The sequence below is a fragment of the Desmodus rotundus genome, chromosome 5 (assembly GCF_022682495.2).
Source record: "Desmodus rotundus isolate HL8 chromosome 5, HLdesRot8A.1, whole genome shotgun sequence".
Lineage (NCBI taxonomy): Eukaryota > Metazoa > Chordata > Mammalia > Chiroptera > Phyllostomidae > Desmodus > Desmodus rotundus.
Window position 1 is genome coordinate 8,747,152 of NC_071391.1, and position 21,470 is coordinate 8,768,621.

Here is a 21,470-nt window from a genome sequence, read left to right on the forward strand (position 1 = left end):
CAAACTTTGCTTATCTGTCTCCAAAATCTGTGCCATTTCTTTTCAATCATGCTTCCACCCTCTTTCAGAAGGAAGTTCCCACTTGTAGTTAATGAATTGTTCAATAGTATAAAAATCAGTCATTAAGAAGGTGTAGGCCCAATGTAGTTGCCACTTTAACAGAGCATGGTTTAGCTTTCAGAAAGAGCAGTGAAACTAATTCCACTCGAGGTCTTCCTGGTTTAAATTATACAAATACAGTTAAGACAATAGAAAGCCTTTTTGGAATTTTGCTTTCCACGTCAATACTTTATATTCCTACATCTGTTATGATTTTAACTATTAAATCATAAAGGCAAAATGATTTCAGAAAACCAGTGATATATATATATACAAATATTATCTTGAATATTACCTCATTTGTGGCAACCATGCATAGCAGGGTTTCTGCCTCAGCACTGCTGGCGGGTGATTGGGGCCTGATGATTCTTTGCTGTGGGGGTTCTGTGCATTGTAGGATGTTTGGCAGCATCTATGGCCTCTACTCATTAGATGCTCGCAGCACATCCCAACTATGGCAACCAGAACTGTTTCCAGACATGGCTAAATTTGCTCGCTGGGGTGCAAAATCATTCCATGTTGAGAACCACTGATGTATAGAAATAATCGCAGACTGTTCTCTCTGTTAATTTGTTTATAGAATGCCTGTTAGTTTTTTACAACCAAACCACGGAGAAGGTATGTATTTCTCAACACAACCTTTTTCTGCCCATGTTAATTCGGGTAAATTTTAATTTGTGTCTAAAGTGCAGTGCAACATTTTAAACAAAACAACATGTGGGACAAGTCTGTATGTAAATTCTAAGCAGAACTGACAGGCCATCAGAATCATGTGGAGTTTTGGAAGCCTGTCGTGCAAGAAAAGGGAAGTGCGCCCCTGATGGTGCTGACTCTAACTGCAGCCACGAACTGCGCACACAGCGTCTTTACCAACCACTGTGACTACCGGGTGAGCAAGTGATTACAATAATTTAAGCCTTTTACAGCCTGTTAACCTACTACTTACATGTAAATGGTTTACTTGCTTTTACTCACGTTTTAGAAAATTGGATGGGACTTTGGGTTGATCAATAGCATAGAATTTCTTTTCCTTTAAAATGATGAAAAAGAGCTGCCTTCTTGCAAAATCCCTGATTTTTAGGAATGAATTACTGATACCAGGCAGAAGAAGCTTATAACTCTATATGCCTTGGTTATTTCAAAATGCATCTCATTTTATCATTTTGGTTGTCAGCCTCTGCCTTTGCCTCCTGCTTCAGACTTACAAACTTCTTAAAAATGGGCTCTCCAATATTTCCATCTGTGGAGTCAGACCAGAAGGCAGGAACTAGGTTTTCCATGGAGAGGTGAAATGACAGAACCTTTAAGGGGCATCTACAAGCAGGGAGATATTCTTTGAGTGGAAATGGTATTCCCTCTTGCCTTCAGCCTGCAGGAGACCTCTCTTCCTTGAGTTTGACAAGTAACCTTTAGTGCTTAGTATGTGCCAACACTGCTGTAAGTCAAATGAGATATTCACTCCCTCATTAACTTCGTCTTTCTGCCGGTATTACCATGTCACCCCTCCAACAACCCTGGAAAGTAGGCTTTTATTGTCATAAGCATTTTGAAGACATAACTGAGTACTGTAGTTACTGCTGGTAAGTGGTGAGGCTTAAATTTGACCTTGGCTTTTTCGCTTCCATTTTCCATGCAACAATTCAGTGTGTATTAGTTTTCTATTGCTATGTAACTACCACAAGTCTAGTGGCTTAAAACAGTACACATTTGTTACCTTGCGCCTTTCGTGTCTCAGGAGGGAGGCATGGCTTAGTTGGGTGCCTCTGCCCAGGACTTCGAATGGCTGCGGTCAATGAGTCAGCGGGCTGTATTTCCACCTGGAGGCTCAGCTGAGGAAAACCCACTCTTGTGCATGTTCAGATAGGTGACAGAATTTGTTTCCTTGTGAGTGTCTGAGTATGGGTGACTCTGGATTTGCTGGCTGGAGGCAACAGGCTGCCATCAGATCCTAGGGGTCCCCTCAATGCCTTGCTGCCTCACCTGGCTGCTTACTGACTTCATCAGACCAGCAAGGAGATCTTGCACCAAGTTAGGCAAGATGGGAGGAAGGATTGGAGAGTTTGTGATAACGATCTGAATATGTGTGGCTCGGTCACTGATCTGGGGTTACCGTTTCGGGAAAGATGCATTTTTTTAAAAAATTAAGAGTGAGAACCCAGAGTTCCAATGTGTATGTTAAAGATCTGCACTGTCTGCATGGATTTGGTTGAAACCATTCACTCCTCTTGCCATGAGTCCATTAGACCTTCCTGTCAGTGGTCTTTGCCTAACAGTTGTCCCAGTGGGAATGTGGTAAAGAGGCAAAGGAAGGAGTCAAGAACAACTCCCAAATTTCTGTCTTTGGAAACTGAGTGGCTGGTCGTGTCATTTGTGAAAGGCAACCAGGTTGGGGGTTGGGGAGTAGCAGAGGAGAGTTGAAAATAAAAGATGCAGCTTTACTGCATCTTCTGTCAGTTTGGAATATTCCAGGTAATTCTTAATATAGTTCTCCAGCTGTCCTGAAGAAACTTTCTGTTAATTGACAGCAAAAAACAAACAAATAAGAAATAGGCCCTGCATAAAATATAATTTTATTGCATTGCTTGATGTACGGGATAAAGGGGAATCTCAAAGGTTCTGCACCCAAGTTTAAAATATTCACACTTGCACACACACTTAAAAACCACTCAAATAGGAGCTGAGACCTCAGCAGGGAGTAGTAATTGAGTGCCCTAATGTAGCTTACAGACCACTGGAGTAGACATACAACTGACAAGTGAAATGCATAGTAAGTCACATGGTGGTAAATACCATGGAGAAAGAAATAAGCAAGTGACAAGGGAAGAGGGTCACAATTTTATATTATAAATATAATATAATATAAATTTTATATTATAAATATCATAGAAATTTTATATTATAAATACAATGTAAATTTTATATTATAAATATCATATAAATTTTATATTGTAAATGCCATATAAATTTTATATTATAAATATCATAGAAATTTTATATTATAAAGATAAATTGTAATTATATAAATATAATTACAATTGTGTAATTATACAATTATTATTATATAATTGTATAACATACAATTATTATAATACAATATAATTGTATTGTTGTATTATACAATTGTAATTATATTTCTACATGATTGCAATTTATATATATTATATATAATATAATTACAATTGTATATTATACAATTATAACACAATTGTATAACATACAATTATTATACTACAATATAATTATAATTACAATAAATATGATATAATTATATTTATAGAATTACAATTTTATATAAGTTGTGGGGGGGTGACTTTTATTGAGGCTCAGAGATTTGGAGAGAGACCTGAAAGAAGTGAGAAATCAAGCAATGAAAATGACTGCAAGAAAACCCTTTCAGGTAGAGGGAGGCTGTGTAATAAAATAAAAGAATATGTCAAGTGACAGCAAAAGGCCAGTATGACAGGAGTGGAGGGAGCAAGGGGGAGAGAAGTCAGAGACAGGACCAGAGAGGAAACGAGAGTTTAGATCTTATAAGGACACTTAAGGACTCTCGCTCTTATCTGGAATAAAATGGAATGGATTTGAGCAGAGAAAGGACATGATCTATTTTAGATGAAAAAACAAAACTCCTGCTGTCTGCTATGGGGAGAAAAGGCTGAGTGGGGTGGGTGACCAGCTGGCTGCTCATTGTGATGACGTCAAAGGGCAGTGATGAACCAGAGTACTTGTGGGATGGCAAGAAGTAATCAGACTCAATACATTTTGGAGTTAGAACTGGCAGGGTTTAATGACAGCTTAGATATGATGTACGAGAGAAATAGGAGAGTCAAGGATGACTCCAAGATTTGGGGCAGATGGTGTTTTAAAAGAATTTGTCTATGGAGAAGACATGAGGGATGGCTCAATAACTAGACAAGCACAAGAGGTCAAAAGTAACTGTTAAAAGTGGTTTTTATTTTGTTATAACAGAGAAGCAAGAGAACACATCACATATGCACAGCCTCAACATCCAGATCAAGGAAAAGAACGTTTCCAGGAAACCGCAGGCCCTCCGGGTCCTCTTCCAATTATGACCCACGAAGGTGACCATGCCTCTGATCCTAACGCTGTATGTTAGTTTTGCTTGTTTTTAAACTTTATTTTATGTAAATGGGATTATACAGTATATTCTCTCTCACACATAGCTTTTGTCCCCCTGGTCATTATTTTGTGGGCTTGTCTATGTGGCTGCAGGAACTGTAGTGTGTTCACTCACAGTGCTGTATAGTAGTACCTCATCATCTAAATATACCACAATTTGTATTTGTCTCTTCTACTCTTTATTTGGATAATTTTCCTTTGAGGACTATCATGTGTATGACTTCTGTGACCATTTTTGTGCATGTCATTTGGAAAACACACATGTGCATTTCTGTCACACAGGCCCCTCTGGGACAGGACCCAAGACCTAGACCCAGGAGCAGTACTAAGACTCTCTTTATTAGGTAGTTCATGTTGTTTACACCAACATGTAATGAACTTGACATTATTTCTATAGGTCTAATTTCTTATTTGGTTTAGAACTAAGATGGGACAGAGCACTGTAATTAATTATAATCTTTGAACCCAGATATTTAAGAATAAAGCCATTAAATGAGGCAGGCCATTAAGCTATTATATTTAGTTGACAGAAATTTAACTCATTCAACTGACGGAAATGAAGCCATATATTTTAAGTATTTTTAATTAAAATGTTCCTGCAATCCTCATATCTATTATTCAAGCAATATGCATGCGAAAATAATACAGAAACACAGCCTGCGCAGCCACATAACGTAGCCAATTCACACGAGCACAAGAGGGCACATTTTCTCCTCTCGTTAATGATAGACAATTACTTTCTGTTCAGTTTACCCAAAGAAGTTTATAAAGTTTATGACCATTTTGGAAAACAGGCTGATAAAATTTTACTAGCCCGGCCTTTTGGGAAATTATTTTCAAGAGCAAGAAAATTACTCACACTGACAAACTACAAAACAGTAGCTGTTTTTTTTTTTTTAAGTTTCTCCTAGAGTCTAAAATAGCTGAAAGTTCAGGGAAGTCTAATCACACTTTGCCCTGAGCACTGGGTTTCTCCTTCTTTTTTTCTCTAAGGCTGAGAGTTCTCACATCCATGACCTTGAAGAAGTCTTTGACATGTTTGATATAATCTTGTGACTGAGGCAAAGAAAATGAACTCTAGGAAAGATAAAATTTGTTAATAGATATTTAACTGATTTTCGAGGCTTTTAAGATACATATTTATAACGCTTTCCCCACAAATATTGTAGAGTAGTAGCTCTCCCAACTTTCTCGTAATATATAATTGCATCAATATTAGTTCAAGCAAATGCCATTCTCTAATCTGCTAATTATGTTACCATTTCCTGATAAGATCATAACTGAATCACAATTCAGTTGTTCTCTTTAAATATTTCTCCTTTTTTCTACTACAGCTTTTAAGTAAGGGTTTGAAAAAGTTGTAACATCAAGACCTAAGAAGGAGGAAGGAAGAACATGGGAAAGCATAAACAGAACAGAGGATGTTCTGGTCAAATCTCATCATACCAGCAAGGGGACTGGGAAGGGAGACAGGTGGCTGTTCATGACAAGAGTAAAGAGATGCAAGTCCTCAGCCTCAGCCCATTAGCCTGCATCATTCCTTCTCCATGTGATTTAATCCACACCTTGATTCTTTTACAAGGGACTGGGCCAGGTGATTTCTAAAGTCATCTAGCTTCATATTAAGCAATCCTCCAACTAGTTTGCTACCCAACTGGCACCAACTGATCTCAGATGACCAGAGGGTCATTAATGAAGGAGCCCATTAACTGAACTCTTTTCTCACTATAAAAGTCACCTTCCACACGTACCCAGTGACCAATAAGGGACTTCTCTTTTTAGACCTGGGTCATCATAGCTCAGATCTCGGGACCCAGCAGGTATCCTGTGACACGTCAAAGTACTCACCCCAGGGTTGCCGGAGTAGACTTCTTTCCACCAAAAGACAGAAGCGTATGCAGCCAGCAAGAGCTCCAGCACAGTGAAGAAAAACATCACCACCAGCACACCCTGCAAATCAGGACGGGGATGGTTGGTACCCTAAGCTAGCCCTTGCACCTGACTGAGAGGAGACAGGAGATGGAGGCTCTAGCAGTGGACATTTCTGCTAGGGGTTGAATCCGTTGGTGGGCCATCTCCTATCCCCTTCTCACTCTCTGCCTGCCAAAGTATAATAATCATATGTCTGGGCTTTAGATTCAAAATCCTTATCTAACTTAACGCAGGGTACACTCATTCCCAATCAATGAAATTCAAATAAAGAGGGATATTTCTGGGATATTTCATTGAGGGGAAAAAATGCCTATTCAACTAAAGGGGCAGTTTGAGAGTTAAACCTACTGAGAGACTTCAGAAGGGACAACCCACATCCCTTCTTGATTTCCTTTTTTGATTTTACACAATGCATCTCCCATATTATGCAGTCTGCTGATGGGCCTCTTTCAACGATATTTTTTTTTCTTTTGTCTGCTTCCAGATGTTCAGACCAACAAGGCTAGGGACTACTGAAAAAGCAAGATTATACTAGGGTGGGGGACAGAGATTTCAGATGACAGGATATTTGATCCGAAAGTACTTACTGTTAGACTGACACTGTCCAGGACACAGCCCTCAACTTTGTATGTTGGATAATCATACTCCGAATTAGGCAATGAGGTTAGATGTTCCCTTTGTGAGCCACATAGTTGAGACGCACTCCCCAGGGCTACCAGGCTGTCAGCAAGGAGGATGAGGCCTGTTACAGCAACAACAGAACTCACTGCGTTGGACGTCAGGCTGCTCACGGCCTGGAAGAGAAATTCTGCACTGGAATCTCATCACAGAAGCAGCATGTGATTCCGTTTCCCTCCTTCCACTGCACTGCAACGGAGCTTCCTTGGGTCTGTCGCCACTCTAACCAGTGTACACCTAATGGGCACATACTGTGTTCCATTCATCCCTGTATCCCTCCTCACTATCTAGTTCATCACCTCATATAATGAGTAAATGTTTGTTGAATAAGAGAATTTGTGAATAGTTCCTGCTTTGGGAGAGGGGTTCTGGCCCCTTGACTCCCTGCAGCACTGAAGGCAGAAATGGTATTGTCAATATCTCCCTTGACTTCCTCAATAGACTTATAATCATTCTAGAAGCTTTAAGGGCTTCCCTCCCAGGAAGACCAATCTATGGCTTCTTCTTCCATGATGAAGTGGCTTCAGAGAAAAGGAAGAAGCACACTGGAGAAGTTGGAATACATTCTAGAGGTGAGTCAGGCCTATGAGAACCTCATTCATAACATGTACTCCTGGGTCATAGTCTACATTTTGGGGAAAAGGGCTCTTATTGGATGTCATTCCTCTGCAAAGACACTGATGGGCCAGACTCTGTACCAGTCCTCCTTTCTGTACCAGGGCATGCCCTTTTCTGTTGGAGCATCATGGTTGGGTACTGGGCATTGAGGAGGATGGTTGTCTTATCCTCTTCTCCCTTGGCCCAGTAGCTATATGGCGTCAAGATGCTGAGTCCCTGAAGGAAGAACAGAGTGAAAGGGCAGCCTTGTCCCAAAGTTCTCATGTGAGCCCACTTATCATCCTGTGTCCCATATATGGAGCCCATATTGCAGCAGGTCATTCCAAGTACAGTCTTTCCTTTAAGTGTACTCAGGGCACTTGGGAAGCCACCTCTGAGATCCACATATTCATCTTCCACATTTTATAAATAAGAAAACTGAAGCCCAGAGAAGGAAGGAACTGTTTCAAGCACAGAGATGCATCAGAGACAAAGCTGGGACAGAAGAATAGGTTTCCTGATTCCAAGTCCAGAATTCTGACTCCATCTAATGCTGTGAACTCTTCAAAACCCTGTCCACTGGTTCTGGGGTTCAGACTCTAGCTTCATGCATCAGGAGCATATACCAGCCTTGTGCATCTTACGTGCCCTCATCCTTGGCTAACCAGACCCTGGATCTTCCTGAGTCAGGATGTGGTTTTTCCCTAAGTCATCTCTGTGCATTTGTGTCAGGGGAGAGGGAAAGGTTGCCATGCAGAAGATCAAAGGCCTCAGCTGCTTCTGCCCACTACACCCAACTCCTGACCTTTGTCAGGAAAGGGGCCACAGTCTGATCATTTCTGGCTCCTGTAAGAGTGGAGGAGATAGGCAGAGAAGATCAAAGGCCACACACCTCTGCCTCTGTCCATGCCATTTAGGGATGTTGACTCATTATTAGGTCGATTTTTCTAGGAAAAAAAGAATCTCTGGGGTCTGGCTGGGATGTACCCTAATAAGGCCAAGATAAGTTTTAAACAGTATAGTGATTACCAAAGAGAAAAAGGGGTAGGAGTAGGTAGAAGAGGGTATGGAGGGGGTAAATGGTGGCGACCAGAGAGTTCAGGTGGTGAACACACAATACAGTGTACAGATGGGGTATTATAGAACTGTACACCTAAAACCCATATAGTTTTCATAAGCATTGTCACCTAAAAAAATTCAATAAAAAGTGAAAAAAGCTTTAAAGAATTCTTGGCATATGTAAAAATTTCCACTGCTTAAGCAACTGAGGAAAACCTCCTCTAAGCTTGGAACATGATCCATTTTGTAGAGGGAAGAGCTCTGGTCCAAAAGGCAAGGAATCTGGGTTTTACTCCTACTTTTGCCAGCAGACCTGCAGGGGGAACTTGAGCTCTCTCACTTGTTCTGAGCCTTATTTCTCTAGACACTCAAATGGAGATTTTGAACTGGAAGAATTAACCTGAAGTTCCACTTACACTAACCAGCTGAGATGTGATGGTTCTTATACTTACAAAGGGCTTAGTTGATTTTTTCCCAGAGATAATGGAGAAGAATCCAGCAATGGCAAACTGTTCCAAAAAGAGAGAAATAATCAATTCATTTCTTTTGTGGAAATGTGTCGATCACTCAATCAGTAAGTATTGTAAAACTTTTAGAAAGATGACACTGTAGGAATCGTGTGGATCCATACTGATCGAGAGACCTGATTTCTGCCTTCAGGATGTTTACATTGACTTTGAAGAATCAGCAGATGCACAAGGGAATGAATTCATGTTAGTGGAAATAATTGCAAGCTGAGGGAGCCTGGAGAGGAGGTGTGCATGGTGTGAGAAGAGTGTTATAAATTACAAGATTGACTATTAACTCAGGCCTAGTGTATCATCTAGAAATCTCCCTACAGCAGTGTTCTAGGGATGTCTACTTGTTGCAACAGGCCACACTTGTCTAGAAGCTGTATCTGCAAAGCACTTGATGTGAGATGGAAACATCTGGAAACTCCTCATTTACAATCAACTGTTTTTAATAGGTAGGGATCTTTCTTAATTAGCCTTGTTTATTTTTAGAGCTATATTTTTTCATCACAGAATCTGACTATAAATACAGTCTAGGTGCATGGCTCTTCTTCCCTGAAGTTGATTGTAAATAGAGTTTTGGGTTGGGTTTGTTTTTTTTTTCTTACTAAACATCATCTGGTAAGCCTTTTCTCATTGAATCATTATTTTTGTCTTGCAATGTTAGTAACGTCTCACCACCTAAAGTAATTCCATAATAAACATCATTGTACATTTTAAAAATTTTTTACAAGGTTGAAAGAAAGGAAGTTGAGAAAGTCCAGTGACTTGAAGGGATAGAAAGATGGGAGCAGCCAACAGAAGCACTTGGTGGGGCAGGTGCAGAAACACATGGGCTTCAAGCCATTGGTGTAGGTGGCCTGAGTTAGACTGGGAGTGCAGGAAGGTGGGCAGTACAGGGCCAGATGTGAATAGTCTTTCATCAGAAAGCCCTGGAAGTCAATATTTGATCCCACTGGTGTTAGGGATTCAGCTGGAGTTAGAAGGATATTCTGAGAAACTAAAATGTTGGTTAAGCTGTGATTTAGGGATTTGGTTGTCACAAATAGGGTCCAGCAGGAGTTAATTCTAATATATAAGCCATAACGACTGGCTAGATAGAAAAATCAAAGACAAATTAGGTCCTTTTTGTGTCCACATAAGGACTGTATCCATACAGAGCTGATGCCTTGGTAAAATTCATCTGCCCAGAATGTATGCCTTTTTCCTCTTTGGAGAGGATACTACAAAGAAAAAAAATGTAGGGGGGAGATATGATTAGACCCTGGCTACTGTCCAAATAAAGAAATCCACTGGGTCCTTCTTCATGAGCCATTGAATGGAAGGCAGCAAAAAATCTTTCCAAGCACTGATTGCCTCTGAACACAAAGCAAGAGTATCCCTGCTTTCCACGAATTTTACTGTTGCTGGTCTAATCCTCTGCAAACCTGTGGCATCTACCAGTGGTGCTCGTTTTATTTAAAAAATGACCTTTTACTCTCTACCTGACAGGTAAATTATTCTCAAACTGAAGGGAAGCCAATGGGTCATCGAAGGCCCAAAGAAAGGTGTGAAAAAAATCTTCCACTTTTCCAGAAACACTGTGTAAGGCCAGGTAAGAGATGCTGGTATGCCCATCGCATTACCCTCTTGCCTTCTGTCCCATCCATTGACTCCATGGGATGCTCACTCAGGATAGCAGATTAAGCCCCTCTCTGCTCCTCCTGAATTGTAGAGACATGATGAGGGATAATAACAGAGGGAAAGTTGAAGGCCTTTGCTTTTTTCCCTGCCTCTCTCCCCTCCTCTTGGGACTGAGATACTCCATGACTTAGCACCCTGTCAGCATTTATAAAGCATATCCCCTCTTGGAGACCCCACTCTACTCACACACAGAGCTCCCAAAAATGGGTACCCGGACATCAACATGGTGGAAACTGCTGGCTTGAGGTGGGAAGAGTAGGGAGAAGAAACCAAAATGGCCCCCAAACTTAAAATCAGCAGGCAACACAGGATCTGGATACTCTACAAGAGACAAGAGGGAAAGTTCTGGAATACACTTTAAATAGATAAAAGTGGCTTTTGCATGTAAATCGTGAATTATAAAAAGTCTTAAAATGTTATAATTTGTCATACTAAAAAGGAAAAAAATGTGTTACAAAGAGCCAATAGACAATCTCTAAGAGGAATTCATGTGTTACTAACAATTTTTATTTTCTGATAGGATTATTAAACTAGCAAACCAGGGAGTGATTATATGCACATCTTAACTTTATTTTGAAAAAGTTGACAAATTTTTTGTGGTTCTAGGAGAAGTAGTTAGAGAACATTTTTTTCTGGACAACAGTCCAGTTAGATGGATATAGAAAGCAAACTTACCAAGGGAGTGTTAATAAAGGGCTCGATTTCAATGGAAATGGAATAGAGCAGGAATTCTTTAGTGCTGTAATTCATCTCATCTTCATCATCACTGGATTTTAATAATAATTACTATTTTTATGACAGCCATGATGATAACACATTCTGCTTCTGGCTATTCACCTCATCTTATTCACAGATAAGAAAAATGAGGTACCAGGAGTTAAAATAAATTGTACAAACCCACACAAATGGCTGAATGGAAGGACTAGGATTTAGGCCCTGTCAGTTTCATCTAGAGCCCACACTCTTACTCACTGTTTAATGAATATGCAGTTGTATGATGACGCAAACATAGGAGAAATAACCTAAAGTCAAGAGAATTGAGCCATTCCTACAATTGATTTATTGAATAACTATTGTATTCCAAGCATCAGGGGAATAAAGCAAATATAAATCACTGCCAGTTGACAGGTATTATGTCCTTTACAATGATGTCCTTAGAAAATAGCACGAGTTACGAGCAAAGTAGTAGGAAATGAGACATGAGAAGTACTATGGGCATGATACAAACTATGTAGGGCTTTGTGGGCTATTTTACCAACTCTGTCTTTCATTTCTAGTAAAAAAGGAAGCCCATGGGATAATTTTGAGCAAAATGATAACATGATCTAATTTCTATTTTCAAAAGATTATTCCACATGCTCTGTTAAAAATATGTTGTAAGGAAACAGAGCAAGGAGATCACCAAAATGGAGAGTACTGCATTAACTCTCATGTGAGATGATCTTGACTTAAAAGAAAATTTGATAGTACAAATAGTGAGAAGTAGTTGGATTCTAGATGTACCATAAAGATTAAACCTATAGGATTTGCTGAAAGTTTGAATGTGGATTATGAAAGAGAAGAATGAAGGTTGCCTCCAAGGGTTTTGGCTTGAACATCTGCAATGATGAAAATGACAATTGATCTGAGATGGGAAATAATGTATGAAGAATGGGTTTGAGGAAGAGGATCGGGATTTCAGTTCTGTACAGGTTACAGGAGAGATGTCTAGTAAATATCCAAGCAGAGATGTACATAGGCTTTTGGACATATGAGTCTTAAGTTTGGAGGAGAGATCCAGGCCAAGGACATAGCCCTTTTCCCCCTAAGTCATAAGTATAGGTAATATTTAAAGTCATATTACTGGATGAGGTCAGTATTGCAGCAGATTTTTTAAATTCCTTTATTGTTGTTCAATTACAGTTATCTGCATTTCTACCCCCACCTCTCCTCCTCACCCCAGCCAAACCCACTTCCCTCCCTTGCTTCCACCCTCCCCCTTGGTTTTGTCCATGTGTCCTTTATAGTAGTTCCTGAAAACCTTTCTCCCCACTGTCCCCTATCCCCTCCCCTCTGGTTATTGTTAGATTGCTCTTAATTTCAATGTCTCTGGTTATATTTTGCTTGCTTTTTTCTTTTGTTGATTACGTTCCAGTTAAAAGTGAGATCATATGGTATTTGTCCCTCATCACCTGGCTTATTTCACTTAGCATAATGCTCTCCAGTTCCATCCATGCCATTGCAAAGGGTAGGAGCTCCTTCTTTCTCTATGTGCAGCAGATTTTTAAAAAGAATGGAAGCAAGGACTGAGCTATGGAGCACTCCAAATTTAGGACCAGGGAAATTCATAGAAACTGTACACATGCATAAAAAGAGCAGCTGAAGAGGAAAGAGAACAACCAGAAGAATGTGATATCCAAAATGCCAAGTGAATAAAGTGTTTTAAGTAGGAGAGAATGGTCAACTGCATCAAACATTTTCATTAACTCAACAAAGTTGACAACAAAGGCTTGAAAATTGGGTTAGTAGTGTGGAGCAAAGGGGATCAATGCCATTGGATACGATTAAAGAGAGGTTATCATTCGAGAGTAATTGGAGATATTGACTTCCTGCCTTATAGGGGAGAGTTACAGGGAAGGTAAATAACGAGTAGGGCATCAATGGAGAAAGTATGAATTTAAAAGTATTTGCTTTTGCTTTTCTTTTTCAAGACAGTAAAAATTGCAGTAAGATTCTGTGTTTATGGAATTAATTTAAAATTTTGCAGAGAGAAAGGGGAGAATTACTGGAACAAGTGGTAAGGGATAGGATTTACTGCACGAAGGGAGGGTTATCATTAATTAGATGGACATTTTATTTTTAGTAATTGGGGTGGGGGAAAAGAATATGAGGGCACAGGTATGGGTAACTGTAGATGTGTAACAGTTTGTGGATATTCTGCCCAGATTGCCTCAACATTTTTAGCGTAATAGGAAGACAATTGGGCAGGTTTCCAAAGCTGAGCATGAGTAGGAGTTGGGTCTTAAAAGAGGATATTCAGAACAGTGAGGGAATTAAAGTCCTGGATCTGAAGGAAGACGATGACCTTGGACACTGGGGTGGGGTGTCTTACAGTGACTCGTGTGAACAGGGAGAAAGTGTTTGGTGAGATTAGTCCAGATCGTGTGGCCTCAAAATGTTTAAGAAATGAGCTTAAAGTAAGATCTAATTCAATCATATTGAGTAAAATCATGCGGTTACATCAATATCTCTAGTATAATTAAGGACAACTTACAAGAGACTTTATTGTGTAGATTTCAGGTGGAAAAGACCCAGTGGTTTATGTTAGTTTGCAGAAAGGCCTAAGGAGGACATAGTCTTCCCATAAAGCCCCCATGCCATGTCTCCATTAGCCTGGAGTCAGACAGAAAAAAGTGAGAAACTCCCAGATCCACTGTAGTTGGGATACATTCACAATATTTCCCTCAGGGTTCTCCTTATATGAGGTGGACTTACTCCAAGAACTGTGGTTTCTTTTTGGAGATCATTGTCCAATTTATCTTCTTCTGGAGGGGTAATGGTGTCCTTTGGAGAGAAGGAGTCAAAGGCTTCCTTGGCCTTGGGCTGTGATAACATGATGCTGATGATGCTGAAAGAGGCAGTGAACTCAGTTAGGACCCAAGGTTTGACTTAATGCTATAAAACTCTCAAGGAGTAGACTTTGCAGGCACTTAAAATTGTTCCCCACTGTCGAAGGGATGACCTGTCCTCAGGCAGACAATTCACATAGAACTTGCTTGGCAGCCTTGAATCCACTTCGCTCGCCCTCTAACAATCTCTACTGCCAGCTTCTCTTCCTCCTGTACCTCTGCTTCACCTGTGGCAGTCTCACACCATCTCCCTGTATTCTACCTTTATGCTACACCTATGCTGCCTGCTCAGGCTTCCATCATTCTCTTGAATTTTCTTTCCAATAACATGTTGATTAATCCTATTCCACATCCTTTTTCTGTACCACCTGGAGTGACCCCCTGCCGATATTAGCTTAAAATTTTTTAATATAAACATTTCTTTAACTCCTGATGAATTCCAGGCACTAGGCCATAGCAGTTCTAATTCTTATAACAGCTTAGATATTATTAAATCCACTTTATACACTAGAAACTCATAACTAATTAAGTTCAAGTGATTTTCACTAAATAAAATAGTCGCACAAAGCACTAAGCCTGGCACATAGAAAGTGTTTAATACATGGTAGCAAATATAATTACTAATTAGCCTGTATTTGCATAACCAGAAAGTGCATGAACCAAGTTGATCTTGCTCTCAAGCTTGTGCTGTTTTTCTCATTACCACATTAATTGTCCTCATCTCCCCATTTCTTCCTTCCTGGCTTTGGCAGTTCCAACCTAGACTCAAGCAGTAAGCTGTCTGCTGTCCACCAGCTCAGCAGCATTGCTGGGCCTCTGTGGCATCAGCAGCACAGTCCAGCCACTGGGCTGCTCCCCAGATCTGTTCTCAGCACAACATTCTCCCTCTTGAAGGCCATAGTTTGGATAAAGGCTTATGATAATCTGATGGTGCCACAGTTCTGTCCCTGACACATCACCTCCATGGTTCCAGGAGTTCTTGGAGTGTGTAACATCCAAATATTGGAACTGGCACCCACAATCTTGTTGCTAGTGGGGAAGGTGGGAAAGGTCACCGGGCTGAGAGTCATAGCTTCAGCATCTAGCTGCACTTCTGATCATGTGTGTTGGAGTCCAGTCCTCTGCTTACATCCTGTGCCCTCCAATCATTACTAAAATACCATAGACAAGTTATTTTAGCCACCTCATACGTTTGTGGTGAGGGTTACATAGATGAGATGATGCATGTCATGTGTTCAACACAGAGTGATTGATAAACTCTCAACATATATTAGTTATATCTAAAACTCATTGGAATTCCAGCTCTGATACTTACTAGCTCACCACAGGCAGGTTATTTCCCCTCATTCATCCTCAGTTTTCTTATCTATAAAATAGCATCACAAAGGATTTTTGTGAGGAGTGGAATGAGGTGATGGACATGAATGTTCTTTGTCACACCTCTGTGGTCTTGGTCAGGTGCTCCATCATCCTCAATGAGAGGTCAGTGACCTCTACCCCATTTCTACTCCTACCTCTATGTCTTGGTCAAGTTTCTCATGCTCTCATGGCATCAAGTACCTTAATCAAAGACTTATCAAAATAAAGGTCTCCTTGTCTATGGAAATAATGATCATTTAGGGGGATGTTGGGATCTGGGCAGAAGTTTGGGTGAAGTTACATGAACAGAGAGAGGAACAGTGTTGGCACCAAATCCTCACAATCGAGCTGGGGCGAGGATGCCATTGATGGTCCAGGCCCCTTCTGGCACATCTTTAAAGCCAGAGAAGTAGAAAAATAATCAGATTTGGAGAGATTCTAGGTTTCAAAACCAACTACATTTTTGGTAAAATGATAATAATTACTAACAATATTAAGCACCTACTATGAGTCTGGCACTCTGTTAAGAACTTTGTGTGGGTTTTTATTTAATCTACCCAATGACTCTCTGACATAGTTACTATTTTTCCTTGAGTTCTGCAGATAAAAAATGAGGCTTAGAAACTCAAACAGTTTGCACAAGATTTGACATGTAGTGAAGGCAAGACTTCAACCCAGGTAATCTGATGCCGGAGCTCTTCTACGCCCTGTAGGTCTAGGCCTGCCCATCCACTTACACATAATCCTCAGCCCCTGTATCCTTTCCTTCATCCCTTATAGCTATTGTCCACTGTTTCCACTCATCAGTTCCATCATGCACAGTAACATTGCTGACCTTAGGGTTGATGGGTTGATGGTCTCTAACTCCAGAATTATTCCTGTATTCTGGTAACTTGGCTTCTGCCTTTCTCCTGTGGTTCAATGGCCCAAATATGCCATGTAGACCCCTTCTTCTTTCTAGCCTTAGTAACCAGTCTTTCAAGGTGTATCTATCTTGTCACATATTGCAAGATTTCCTTCTTTCAAGGTTAACCTTGAGGACAATGTGCTAAGTGTGATAAACCAGTCACAGAAGGACAAATGTTGCATGATTTAACTTATATAAGGTGTGGGAGATAGTCAAACTCATAGAAGCAAAGACTAGGATGGTGGCTGCCAGGACCTGGGCAGGAAATGGGGATTTGCTGTGCAGCATGTATAAAATTCCAATTATTCAAGATAAATTCTGGAGATGTGCTGTACGACATTGTCCCTGTAGACAGCAATACTGTATTGTACATTTAAGAAGCTGTCAGGAGGGTAAATCTTATGTGAAACATTTTTATTACAATAAAAAAAATAAAGAAATGAAGTTGGGAAGAAAGAAAACCAAAGACCGACCTCAACTTAAGGATTAAAAAAAAGCCTCTGTCCTTCTGAATTCCTTGTTGTAATTTTCAGTTCTCATACTCAAGGACTACAGCGTGTGCTTGATTCTAAGGCTGAAGCCAGGACCCGCAGGCCCAGATGGTAGTTCACTGCACTCTTGGGTACCATGCACACTTAATTTGTTTAGTTATTTCTGCCTGTTTTGTTCACAAGAGTGCATGACACAGCAAATAGAATCAAAAAGGAAACAAGGTTTGAAGAAGAAAATAAAAAATTTCCTTCAATCTTAACTACCACACACTATTTCATGCATATCCTTTACATTCTCTTTTTCTCCTTTCTCATTTTGTCTCCTCTTTCTTTCTCTATGTTCATATACATTCATAATTCTACATAAACTGAATAATTTTCCATGTTATTTCCAAATCTTTTTGCACTCAACATTATTCTGTGGATATCACTGACACTCATACATAGAAACAATAACAATTCTAAATTTCAAAGCCAAGCAGGAAATTCTGACCCATGCTTCAACATGGATGAACCTTGAATACAACGTGCTAACTGAACTAAGCTGGTCATGGAAGGACGAATATTATGTGATTACACTTCCGGGAGGCAGCCAGAGTACCTAAATCCATAGAGACACATAAAACTAAAAGTAACAAATGAACAAACTAGAAAACAAACAAACAAACAAACAAAACTCATAGACACAAACAACAGTATGGTGGTCACCAGAGGGAAGGGGGGTCAGGGCGTAGTGAAGGGTGAAGTGGGTCGAATGTGTGGTGACCGAAGATTTGCCTTTGGGTGGTGGGCACACAGTGCAATATACAGATGATGTGTCCTAGAATTGTATGCTTGAAACCTGTGTGATCTTATTAACATTTAATTTTTTAAAAATGTAGGCTGATGGTAACAGGGGGTGGGAGGAGAGGGGAACATGGAGTTACTGTTTCACGGGCATGGAGTTTCAGTTTGGGAAGCTGACAAAGGTTTGGAGTTCCGTCGTGGGGGTGGCTTCACAAGAAATCTCCACACTGACGCCATCATCTCCAAACTCCGCAGGCTGAGAAAGATCTTTGGCCTTTCACATTCACCACATGGAGACAAACTTGAGGTGGCCTCCAACTTTTCGAGACAGTTCTAAAATCCCCACCTGGGAGACAAACCGTAGCTTGGAGGACAACTTCTCTGCACACAGCAATTTTCTCTATTGCAGAATTAGAGTGGAACGATAGGGTACAGATGCAGGATTTACGGTAATCTAATTGCAGTTTTTGTTGAGAGGGTACTTTATGTGAGACTGAGCAACACATCAGGAAATGCAGAGACCTGGAGAAAATCACCACCTCAGAGCGTGAAGGAAGCCTAACTAATGGTCTCCCCAGTTTTCTTACTTGGAAAGTGAGTAAACTGAGACCCAAAGGGGAAATTGTCTCCCCAGTCCTTGCAGTTGGTCAGCAGCACAGGCGAGGTCAGAATCTAATTCCTGGCTGTCTGTTAAGAAACCAGCAATCACCCCCAAAAGGTATGATCAAAACAAGGTGCCTACCTTTCCTGCAGCCCAGTCCTGTGTGTAATGGCTGGTGGGCCAGGTCGCCCCTGGGGAGCTCTCAGCCAGAACTTCCTCCTGGCTGTTCCTGCCAGAATGACCTTGCTACTTTGCTCTCCAGCCTCTGAGACGCCCTGCCCCTTCCTCAGAGTGGTATTGATGATTACACAAGAGTCTCGCTGTACTTATACATAGTTGATATATTAAAATACCTCTGCTTCCTCTTTCTAAATTTCAGCGTCTGGAAAGTGATACAAAGGAGAAGTAACATGCTACAAAAAGAGCTTGTGAGTTACACGGCTCCATTTAGAATTCATTTCCCACCTTCCTATTGGTGATTCAACTAGTTCCTTTCAGCCTGAATTTTCTTACCTACTAGATGGGGATGGAAAATAAGAATTCCACTATATGGCTGTTCAGGGAATTAAAAACAAAGGATGGAAAGCACTAATGAAAAGTAGGCACTCAATAACTAGTGATAATTGTGATGTTAATTTTGAATTTGGAAGAATTTATTTTCCCATTTCCCAAGCTCTTGACAAACTGAGTAACTGGAACTGCCTTTTGACCCAGCGATCCCATTTCTGCGTATATATCCAACCCCCCCCAAAACACGAATTCAAAATAACGTGTGCTCCCTTATGTTCATTGCAGCGTTATTGACAACAGCCGAGATCTGGAAGCGGCCGGGGTGCCCGTCAGTAGGTGGGTGGATAAGAAAGTGGTGGCACATGTATGCAGTGGACTACTACTCCATCACGCTGTCCTTCATGCAGAAGTGTTTTACCGTTGGTGCTCTGACCGTAAGACTAAAGAAGAGTCTAGGAACCTATGCACGAATTGAGTGGATGTGATTTACTTGTCAATAGGGCACCTCCTTTTGAAAAATTAGCAATTAACACATTTAGACCTCATTATGCAGTTATAAAAATAAACATTTTTTTTTCTAAAAACTCATAGGAGGCAAAAACTTACCAGTTCTATCCCCTATATTCTCAATATTCTTGAAACATATTAATTTTAACAATATGTATATTTAAATACATTAGTATTTAAGATTGTCAGATGACATTATTTAGAACATTGCTGTTTACTTTTAAAATATAAGACACATTGTATCAAACACATGACAATGGTTTTTCTCTAGATGGACTTTCCCCTCTCGTTTCCATGCTATGAGGAACAAAAGTGTTGACTCTAAGCAGAAAACCTGGAGCATGGCAATTATTGATCTTTGTATCTATGAACTTTAAATTATTTTAAAATGATTGTGTTAATAAAGATTTTTAATTATTTTCTTCTGTTTAATATTAGTAGACTCTGATAGTAGTCCACTAGTCACATAATTTGTGGTACTTGTCTGAATGTGAGCCCATTTTTATTAAGGCTTTAGTTATTACAGCCCAATTTAGTTTAACATAAAGTTTATACTTACACAGCATTAAATGTTTAGTGTGAGTAGTGATCATTTATCTGATTTAGAAGTCATGTAAGGAATTTTAGGAAGCATCAATTAATTTGACTTCAAGCCTTACTCATATAATCATTGAAGTCCCCAAACACAAAAATACTGGCAGTTTCTTTATTCTTGATAAACCTGGGGAGAGGACAGATAACTGTCTTTAAAACAGAATTAAGCAATCTGTTCCAAGAATTTGCCATAATTAGGAGAGTTAAGTAAATTTCGCACATCATTTTGTAAACCAAATACTATGAACACTTATAAACTGTTGTTGTTGTCTGTTAAAAAGTAGCGTAATACAAAAGGATCTCTTAACACGGTGAGCTTCTTTGTGTCTTATCTTCCCCAGATGGTTGTCCACTTCCCTTAGCGGAAACGACAGTGTTCCTTTGCTGTGCACTTGTTTCTTCCTTTTCCCTCTGAGAGGCCCTGATACTTACTATTCTAAACTTTTACAAACTCTGAGAAGGCTCCAGAAACCAATAGGGCTTCATTAAATTTGAGAGGCTTTATAATAAAGTTAATTTCCCTCTACAGGTAGGTAAAAATGCCTTTACTCTTTTTTAGCATTGTTATTCCACCAGGGATAATTCTTATACCACCAAGGAGAAAAACATTAATAGATAATAGGCTTTATTTCTTTAATTCTTTGCAACTCCACCGACTCTCCACAGCACCAGAGAGCTTCTCCCACCCACGTACCTTCACAGGTGACAGCAGGTCATTCTGGTGGCACTAAGTGGGTTATCCCTTCATGCGAAAGAGGACCTGTGGCTTTGAACTGGGAGTTCTAGAAATATGCACATATGATAAAGTCACACATCTAGATTATTCTACACTTGTTATGTTGAGTGAACCAATGGGAAGCCATCTAGTTGAAGGTTAAAGAATCTACGTGGGCTGATGTGACCACTGTAGACACGAGAAGCCACAGAGACCAGCAGAACCAAAAAGACATAAAAAATACAGACACAGATATACATGCAAATAACCCATCCCCTCACCCCCTGAAAATACAACACAAATAACACTGCTGCCCAAATTTCCATATGATTATTCACACAGCTGATAACTGTACAAGCTAGAAATAGAATCCTGTTCTTCATCTTCCAGGCCCATTGCATTTTCCATACATGAAAATTTCACGAAAACAAACCGAGGTGTCCCTAGTCCTAGAACAGGCAATTTGCTAGCTAAGTCTGTGGTCTCCCTCACAATTGCATTTGTAGGTAATTAATTGCCTACACCCACAATCTACTTATGTCCAGAGTCACCTTGAGATATTTTGATGCAATTATAGGGACCCTGAGAATCCAAACTGGTGCAATGCTATCACTCCTACCTTGGAGAACTAGCCCATTTTGGCATTACCGATACATGTTCCCTTATTAACTGATCTTGCTTCCTGAGAGTAT

At 40.1% G+C, this 21,470-nt stretch overlaps 1 protein-coding gene across 1 annotated transcript; it reads right to left on the bottom strand.

The window, feature by feature from the left end:
- Positions 1–4,032: 4,032 nt before the first annotated feature.
- LOC112317354 (membrane-spanning 4-domains subfamily A member 7) lies at positions 4,033–21,434 on the bottom strand. Its single transcript, XM_045183110.2, has 9 exons — positions 21,427–21,434; positions 20,129–20,190; positions 18,594–18,777; positions 14,175–14,307; positions 10,887–11,021; positions 8,958–9,014; positions 6,759–6,965; positions 6,088–6,189; positions 4,033–5,316 (listed from the first exon to the last, which is right to left on the bottom strand). Exons 1-9 carry the CDS (start codon positions 21,432–21,434, stop codon positions 5,185–5,187), a joined length of 1,020 nt encoding a protein of 339 aa, XP_045039045.2. The 3' UTR covers positions 4,033–5,184.
- Positions 21,435–21,470: the final 36 nt, after the last annotated feature.